The following is a 9,968-nucleotide window of genomic DNA, read 5'->3' as shown; positions in this document are numbered from 1 at the left end:
AGCAACTATTTCTCCATACTCATAGGGTTATGGAGTCCCTATGACTGGAAAAGACTCTGTACCCTTCAAGATAAGAACAGCATAAAGGCAGCAACTCGCAAGACTGCTCTAGCTTAAAGCAAAGCTTTCCTCATGGCTCTCATCTCCTTTGACTTGAGTACTGTCATCCTTCTACCAGAGCTTTAAAAACTTCATTACCACGAATGAAGGAAGACCAGAGCAATCAGAGAGGGTAGCAGAGGGTATAACTTAAGGAGCTGTTACTAGGATTTTTTTGTTGTTCCTGGTGGACTATTTTTCTCCTTGCCAGCAAGGAGGGAAAACCAGCAAGTTGTTTTCTCCAAGATTTTTTTTTTTTAGGTTTAAGAACACGGATTATGTTGTAGCAATTTCTTCGCTGTAAAGCGTCAGCTGAGAAGTCTAACAGTAAGAAGGGCAAGGGAAAACTGAATGCTGATGCAGAGAGTGCCAGCAGACATCATCCTCATTCCACGGGATGTTTGTAGCTATGGCAGTTGAAGTCTACACTTCCATATGCTTAACATACCCTATTTATAAGCCAATTTTAGCTGACCTAGCATGTATCAGTAGTACAGTTAGAGCCAGCAGCCTGCAGGAAAAAGTGGGCACAGGTGTTTCCATAGCAAGGCCTGTGAGTGTCTCCCATACATACTTCCAGTCTAAGCAAGCACATGAAAGGCTTGGCTTGTCGCTTACCTAAGGAACCAGGAAAACAAGGGAAAGCTAGATTTCGCTTGTGTCCTAATGCCCATATAAAAATAAAGACAGATGAAATACCCTTACTACCTTGTTAAATTCCATAAGCCGGAAGAGAACGTGCTGCACACAGGTACAAGTAAAATCCCTTGCTGGCAGGTTTGCAGATACAAATTTTTTATTTACACAGGCAAGTCTTATCTTTAAGATAAGACCCCATTTACCTCTTTACATTTCTCGAATATTTACATGACTTCATGATGCTCCAAGAAGGGAGTGATGAACAAAAAGATTACAGAAACTGTCAAAAGCATAGCAAAAAAAACCCAACCTATCATTGTGCTTTAAAACTTATGAGCTAGAATAATGTAGAAGAAATGTAGTTTTAGCACTTTGGTCCTAACGGTCATGCTCTAGAAGACGCTTAAATAGCAGAGGGGATTTCAGAAGTGACCGTATCCAGAGGTTGCCAGTGACAATTCATGAGTGAATCGTAGAGTTCTTCGCTTGTCTCCGTGAATTGTCTGTTCATTTCATCAACATCCAAGTAGAGCTGTGGATCTGAAAATAAAAGCCTGGTAAGTCCAAGTATCAAATCTGAGGCATGCGCACAAAAAAACTTCATGTGAAATGGCTAACAAAATGTATTTTAAGCTAAGTGTAATAAGCTATTAGATCTACTAATTTTAGTGAGGTATTTAGTCCTCTAAAATTTTGAGCCTCACAACTCCAACTTTTGGGAATTTTTATATTAGAAGGCTGGGACTAGAATTGTCTTTCAAGATAAAGACAAAGACAAGGTTTAAGATAGTAAAGATAACGTTTACGGGTAATCAGCCATGAAACCCTCCCAAGAGTCATTTAATTCACTTCTACGGCAATACACGTTACATAGGATAGTTTCTAAACACTAACACAAAATGCCTCCACGTGAGGAACTTTGCAAACCTTCCAGGACACAAATATGTTTTGTACCGTATTTGTAAGTGCAAGCTGAATCCTCCTTTTGGAATCTGCAACATAAGCTTTTACCTCAGGGTGGAGAACAAAGCTTTTGCATATTACTGAGTTTCTAATATAAAATCTGTTTAGCGGAACCAATACAAAGAACAAAATTCTGTCTTAGACCATTTTCAAATGGGAATGAAGGCACAGGTACAAGAAACCTGCTGCGAAGCATTGACAGTGTCCCGTTTTACTTGATGCGGTCAGTGTATGCTGTATCAGCTTTAAAACCCCAGCTGATTGCAGATCAACCCCACAGAGGTTTGACCTCAGCTGAATTTTCAAGATGTTCTTCATCCAGTAGAGGTTGGCTTGTATTGTTAAAAGGCACAAGGATGGCTAAACTCAAGTGACAATGATAGAACCCTTATTACCGTCAGTAATTAGGTCATCACCGATATTAGTCATAACTGAAGATTCCTGAAAGACAGAAAAGGCTAAGTTTAGTCATAACTCATTTCAGAAAGCATCACAGATTCAAAGTGCTGCAGTCTCAACCCATTCCTTCTTCCTACAACTACAAGGATAGATGGCATTTTATCTACTTATTTTTAGAAGAAAGCCAATATTACAGTACAGGTTGGAAGGGACCTCCGGAGGTCACAACTAATACATTGACCACGATAAGACCACTTACAACAACTGTTTAATTTGCTTTAAGCAAAGCAAATCAGAAGAACAGGAACAGAAGAAGCGTACGCAATTATGCTGTCAAAACCATTCTTTGGTATGCGTGAACAAATAATGGTGTATAAATCACTAATTCTATGGATTTACTATTTAAGCACTTAAATACAAACACCTCTGAATGGAATCTGCTCTTTTAACTTCACACTAAGCAGAAAGCATGTTTTCAACTTCGGATTCTTTTTGCTGATTCACACAAATCTGTACAACATATTATCTGTGAAATATTTTCTTTACAGCAAGCGTGCACTATCTTTACCTCAAAAACAGCTGGAGCCATTAAAGAATCTCCTAAAGAGCAGTCTCCAACAGCTTGCATGCTGTCATAGGGAGCATAGGAGCTGTAGTTGTAGTCAGCGTAAGCATCGTAACTCCTCTGCGAGTAGTAGTTCTGGTAATCTTGGTAATAATCATTATAGTTGTATGACTGGTACCGCTGCAATTCTGCTTTCAGTCTGAAACATGAGGAGTTGCATACAGTCAGAGAACAAGAAACTGTAAACCCAGTTCTGAACTTAAACAATTTGTTAGCTTACATACTTCAAAGCTTAAAAGGAAGCTTTCCTAAACAGTCACCTAAGTGACAGCTTAAGTCACAGCTCAAAACCTCATTTCTATAGAAGCAAGCATCCTCACCTTTGCCAATACCAGAAGGAATTGTTCTCATGGATTAACTCCAGAGCCTTGACATGGTTACCTGTACACATCAAGTATTTTTAGCGTTGGCATAAGCAAGCTGCTGCTAAGTCTCTGTGCTTTGCTAAAGATTGATTTAAGACCAGAGACATTTATCAAGCACAGCTGCTTTAAAGATGCAGTCTTAACCCTTCTATCTTTTATTTGTTTAATTACTAGATCTTATTTCCAGAAAGAAGTGAATGGAGTCAGATTATCCATTTCAAAGAAGCATCTGACACTGCCTGTCAGTTTGCCATGTCTACCTCCACCTGCTCTGTTTTTTTGTTTGTTTAAAGTCCATTAAACATTCAACAGCTGCCAACTATACCACTCAGGTGAAGTCAGTCTTGCTTAACAACACAATCGCGATTCTCCAGCATGACGCCTTATTATTAGTGGGAGAATTACAAAATACGCTGGTTCTTAAGAAGAAAGGGCCAGCTGATTAGCTTTCACTACTTTCCCTTTCAAGATTTTCTCAGGGGCAGCTTCAGACTAATGACAAGAACCAAGACAAGTGCTATCTGTACTAAAACTGAGGTACACTGCATAAAGAACATTCAGATAACCCAGCTGCATATTCAAAAAAATCCGCTGTTTAGACTTGTCTTCACTGATTCTGTACAGGCAGACCTCCTGTGTTTGCAGTGTCCAGTTTCTCTGACTTGAATTGGGGATGCAGAGAAGTGAGTTCTATGCTTTTGGGGAAGAATACAAGCTGAAGGCATTCTGAAATAGCTTCCAAACTAAGCAAACATGAGGGACAAACTAATCCAATGGCTGGGTATTTCAATGCTAAGAGAGCACGGTACTCAGCCATTCAGAAACGTATTACTGATGTGTATTTTAATACCTACATTTGTTTCAATACTGCAAAGCTACACAAGTTCTAATAAAGAGGTAATCCATTGTCTTGTTACTGTAGTAAACAAACAGAAGATACATCACCTTAGGTCTTCTGCTTCCAACTGCACTCTTCCTACATACAGTTGTGTAGGGAAGGAAAATCTGAAAATACTGTTGACGTTCTTCTGGATAGCCGAAGCAAGAAAACATGTTTGTGGCTTATTCTTGTTTTCAAAATAAAACAATATTAATTTAATCAAAAAATTTTGGCAAAGAAGTTTGGACAGTGCTCTCTTGGAGAAGAGCATTTCCATTCTAAAGCAGAAGGAGGCAACATTTGCAGAATTATGCTAGGTAAACAGAAACACGTGTCATTTTTTACTATTTAACAGAACGCACAAGCTAACCTCATGAACATACTGAAATTGTTTATATGAAGTCCTGTTTTGTCAGTATCCTGGATCAAAGTTCATCAAATTTGGTATCAATTCTTTAACCGTTCAGAGACCTGAATTGCCTTAAATAAGTGATAGAACTGAGCCGGTAGAGTAAGAAACCCTCTCAGGAAGTGCTAAGCTTTAAACTCCCCATTGCCCTAAGCTCATGAAAAGCAAAGAATAGCATTCTAAACCTGTTCTAGTAATAACGCCTTTGGCTTTCCCCCTGCGTTCCCATTTTTCCCCCCCACTTCTTTCCTGTCAACCCACTGTAAAACTAGTTATGTGCTTCTCTCAAACTAGAGGGAAAGCTCTAAGAACAAGAACTCCCTAGCATATAAAACCACTTGTTGTCCCTTCTACCTTATGCAGGCCCAAACCTGAAAATATTTACCAATGCATTCAGCTTTGCTACTGTTGAGAAACAAGGCTGGTTACAATGGCAGCTAAGCCCAAGTTGCGCTGTCTGGCTAGACTTAACAGTTGGATTCCCCCAGCCATCCTGAAGCAGGTTGATGAATCCAGGGAGTCAAAACATAGGACTTCTGCATTTCTGGTTTTGTAGACTGCATCCTGTGTACAGCCACTACAGCAAGGGCCACAGACTTTCCAAAGGCAGAGCTACAAGAATCTGATTATTTAGAATAACTGTATCAATGCACAACTCCTTGGTTACCTTTTAGAAATTCCTATGCTCAGCCGGATTCCTTTTCCCCCCAGACCTGGTGCGTTCTGGCAGTCTTGCAGTGCCCTCATCTGATCACCTTGCTCACCAAATCTGACATAGGCATACCCTCTACTATTTTCAAAAGGGAGAAAACCAATTCTGGTATGCATAACAGTTACAAAGCTAACGAATTCAGTTTCTGTCTTCTACAAAAAACAGAAGATAGCAGCTACTATAGCTTCTATTACTTAAGCAACCTCTCTGGCATGTGCACGTGCACAGAAAAGGCTTTCACCAAATTAAAAAACTTGGGCCAGAAGCAAAAAGCTTATTCCTTGGTAGCATTAAGATGCAACTCACTGAGAGCCAGCAAAACAATACATTTTAAGTGCTCTCTGCGTAAGTAATCAGATTCCATATTTCTGCATATACAGCAGTTAATCAGTTAGCACTAACCCACTCCTTTTGGAGCCACAAACTTTATTGGTCACAAACACCAAGAGCTGGCTGTAATTATCTGAACCAGTATTAACCGGTACCTCTGAACTCTTCAAACAAAAATATCTTTCAGGTGCTCTTAGAAGAACAACATCAATTGCCTGCAACAATTTGATGGCTTTGCTAAACGGAGCACTGAAAAGCACAGTGGTACAGTTTCTTTTGTAGCCTGTTCAGAAATTATAGCCCCGTGCCTACAGCTTCAAATCAGGCCAAGCTTACCAGCCCAACTCTTACAGCTTAAGTTCACTGCACTCGAATGCCTTCAAGACGTGCTTTTAGGAGCCATGGAGAAGAACCCTCTGGTAAGACCACCATTATAAAGTACTGAGTGTTGTTTTACACTTAAAATAGAACTATCTGTTACAGTCATTCATCAGCTTTCCCTAGGCTGCTGCTCTCTCACTACTGAATGTGATCCTGCTCTCAGTTTCCCACTAACTTTTTCCCCCAGCGTTTATGGCCTCTTTTCATCTATGACACTTTTAAGGGACTACACCGTGTTGAAAAATGCTGGTTAACATTTCCTTTTACACAAGGTGCCTCATCGAATTTTCCTGACAAAACCAAACCCCAGAACCTTAACTAGAAGAGGAAGCACACAAACACACACGCCTCCCTGGCCACCATATCTCCCCAAAACATATCTGTTCAGTAACAGACCAACTGTAAGAATACTGCGATTAAAATCAGTATAGCTCTATACACTGCTTTTGTTCGGGATTACTAGCTAATGTCCTTCCCCTTACCCCTTCTGGAATTAATACTGAATTCTGTACTCCAAAACGCGGTTCTTAAGTCATACAAATGACATTTAACAATCAGAATTTTTCCACACAGTGATCCTCAATAAAAACTTCAATCCTCTACTGCAGTCTTTCAACAAATTAAAGGAATACAAAACTGGCTAATAACTGTTCAGTGATTTTTGGACCTTTGTAGCACTAGAGTAACAGCAGTACACTCTGCAGCATAGTTGCAAGTACGTGGGAATAAGATACTCTCTCTCATCTCTTTTTTTCTCTGAAAAGTGTGAGGCCTCTATTTCACCCTACTAAAGATTTTACCACCAACTGTACTGCTAGCATTGAGACACTGCAACTTCTGTGCTTGTATGAGATGCAGGACAGGTTCCTTAAGGTGTCGCAATTTTTTGTCTAAACCTAGTGTTGAGATCAAAAAAGGGATTGCTACTAATTGCGTACGTATCAATAACCAGGACAGAAGACATGCTGCATATAGGAATTAAACTTTTTCTAAAGCTCTAGTACATGAACATATCAAATCCCGCAGATTTTTTCTAGTATGGTTTCAGAGGTCTTACTTGATGGACATAAGCGCACAAGTGAAGACAAAAGATATTCTGTTTACCTGAAGTACATGAAGGTTTGAACTACATTCTAGTCCTGATCTTTCCAGTCAAAACTGTTTAAAAAACAACCCACCAAACAGTAAAACAAACAAGAAAACCCCATGCTTCCTCTCTACATAAAACTTTTCACAATTGTGTTTTCTGCCCACCACCTGGCTTTAAAAAGTATACGAACTTCTTTGAAAGATCATGTTTTTAGTCTGAACTCCAAATGAACAACGTGTAGGGCATGTAAAGAACAAGCACGTCATTAATGAAAGCTTTTCTCTAAAAAGGATAAACTTATTCTTGGGGAAAAGTGTGGAAACAGATGTTATCTAGGCAATATTCCTACAGGAAAAACGAATAATTTTGCCACACCTCAAAGGAAAAAATAATTGTGCTTAACAGGTAAGAAAATAAAAAAAATCAGAGCAAACCAAAAAATAAATCACAGAATATGCATCCTCGTTTTAATCATTAAGGATTACCTTTGAGCTCTGCTTTGGTGCTTGGCTTTGCACTTTCACAGGCTACACACTTCGTGGCCTCTGCTTTGTTTTGAACCAAGCAGGTCTCCCAATCCCAGCTTCCTTCAGGCTTCTTGAATTTGTCTAAATCCAGAAATTCTCCAGAAGGAGCAGAAAATGCAGATGCACTGCTACTGGTCACAGGTGTTGGACCCTCTGTGAGACAAACAAGACAGTTAACCATCCTGTTTGAACATGAACTATAAAATGAACATTAACTTTTAAATTTGATTTGTCAAATCCCACAGAAATGTTCAAAACTACTCCGCAACTCCCCCCCCCCCCCCGCCCCTGAAAAAAATAAAAGCCACCAAAATCCCACAAAGAAACAAACAAACAAAAAAAAAAAACAGAGTGGAACTCAAAGCTTCCAAACAACACACAACTCTGTTCAGCACACAAGCTTCTGCTGCTGTTGACCACAGTGTAACCTCCATAAAGAGGCCTGACAGGTGCCTTTTAAAAAAAAGGTGCCTTTTAAGAGAGAAGCAGAAGATAACGCTTCAAATTCAAAACCGGAAAGACAAGAATGGCTCTTCCCTTCCACAGCACACGCAGAAAACTTTTATCCTAGTATTACTTGCATCGCTCTTCCTCTTGACAAGTGCAACGTAACCGTGCAATTCACTGCACCATGGTCACAGTAAACCCCTCATTTCCAAAATTCCTCCTTGCAATGGCAAGAGCCTCAGACAAAGATGCCGACTGACCGCTCAGAGGTTGGAAGTCCAAGAGAATCAACTCTGTCTGAAATCCATTATCTTACCTCAGGAAATTTCAGTCTTACCGCACAGGATGAATACAAAAGCCCGGTCTAGTCCATCTTAATTTGTTTCTTCCACGATATATTTGCACAGGTGTTTTTCGATGTAATGGCATGTTAAATGACATTTAGAGTCAAAGTTAGAATTAGAATCGTATTTTAAAAACAATACAACCACGCTCAAAATCAATTACGGTCACACACAATGGGAAACAACCCAGTACTGCCCTGAAGAAGTTACCCAGCGGGTCACTCGCTTTCTTGAAGCCTACCACTGACCTTCATAGGCATCTCTCTGCTTTAGCTTAAGACTAGTTAAGACTACACTGTCTTGAAATCTGGCTTCACATCTCCCCTCAATTACATACAAACGGTGAGTAGAGGCATTTTGGCCACATTCTGTAATTTTTTTTACTTATTTTTTGAAAGAGAAAAACGCAGTCATTTTTAACTCTTTCTATGGAGTTCTCATTTTCTCCAGTGAAAAATCACTATGTTGTTTTTAAATTAAGTCACCCACTTCAGCCATCTTCCCTCACCAGCTGCAAAGCCGGGGGTATCTGCATTGATCCAGCTCCGTACTAATACATTTCACAATCAGTTCAATTTATGCGACAGGCTGGAACCTGGGCTGAGACCTCTGAAGTGCCTGTAAACCAATCCTGCAGACAGCCGCTAATCCATCAACCGTACCTGGGAATCGTGTTGCTTAAAATATTCCATATATGCAACGTACTTTTATTCTGTACAAGATTCACAGAGGCTAGGATGGAAACAACAGGAAAAAAAGGACCATACCTGGTTTCTCAGACTGACAGGCTACACATTTGTTATCTTCCGTCTTATTTGGTACAAGGCATATTCCACAGTCCCAAGAGCCTTTGTCCTTCTTAAATTTGTCTTCAAAGCCCAGAGTGGCTGTTGTGTCAGTGCTGCTCGAGGAGGATGTCACTGTCACCGAGCTGTCTGTGACCACTGGTCATGTCAGAGCAGGCATTACTCCCGTTCCAGGTTTTGGTGTCTCACATGCTATACATTTTGTAGCTTCCGGTTTGTTTTGGACAAGACATGTATCACAATCCCACGTTCCAGGTACTGTTTTGAATTTGTCTCCAAAGCCCAGCATCCCTGCTGGGGGCGCTGCTGGCTTTGAGGTGTCGCATTGACTTGAACTTACTGTCTGTTTCATACTCTCAACTGTTGACGCTTTAGTAGCTTGACAAGTTACACATTTGTCCTTCATGTCTTTGTTTTGCAGAAAAGGGTCACATGTATCAGATTGCCAGTACGATGCTTGTTTAGAAGTCTCTTTACCTGCAGAAAAAGTTGTTATTGCAGGCCTAGTATAAACCACTGTGCTTGTTGTAGGTTGCGCAGACGTAGAAGAGCATGTTTTCAACAATCCAAAGTCTAGGAAGCAAGAAAAAAAAGTCTTCCTGTTAGCGCAGCACCTCACTACATGTAACTAAGTGACTTTACTAGAGGGCAAAAATTTCAACCCAGGTGCCAATGGTTACAACTAGACATTCAGACCGAGCGCAACAGGAAGTCCCCAGAAATCTTATCTAAACGGATGAAATTTCATCTGCTGCACTGGGTCACAACAGAACATTTCGTTAAAGCTTCATTTAACTCTTTGTTTCCAAGCAAGCTTTAAATCAACATTTTCACTGGTCGATACAAGTACAAACAGACAGTAGCTGACTGAAATCTGACAGTCCAACTTGGAATGGAAATAATACAATTTGATTAAGACGCGATGCCCAATCGAATCAGATTTCTAAAGCTC

The 9,968-nt window shown here is 40.1% G+C and overlaps 1 protein-coding gene across 1 annotated transcript; it reads right to left on the bottom strand.

Moving 5' to 3' along the window:
• Positions 1-1,012: 1,012 nt before the first annotated feature.
• Positions 1,013-5,207, bottom strand: LOC310891974 (tRNA selenocysteine 1-associated protein 1-like; the record flags this gene model as incomplete). Its single annotated transcript, XM_083854178.1, has 4 exons — positions 1,013-1,278; positions 2,097-2,142; positions 2,669-2,864; positions 5,047-5,207. The coding sequence occupies 4 exons, from the start codon at positions 5,205-5,207 to the stop codon at positions 1,142-1,144; spliced, it is 540 nt and encodes a 179-aa protein (XP_083710304.1). The 3' UTR covers positions 1,013-1,141.
• Positions 5,208-9,968: the final 4,761 nt, after the last annotated feature.

Source organism: Anser anser (genome assembly GCF_964211835.1).
Source record: "Anser anser genome assembly, contig: HAP1_SCAFFOLD_171, whole genome shotgun sequence".
NCBI classification, from domain to species: Eukaryota; Metazoa; Chordata; class Aves; order Anseriformes; family Anatidae; genus Anser; species Anser anser.
The sequence above is the reverse complement of the archived record's forward strand: the minus strand, read 5'-3'. Positions and strand labels throughout refer to the sequence as shown.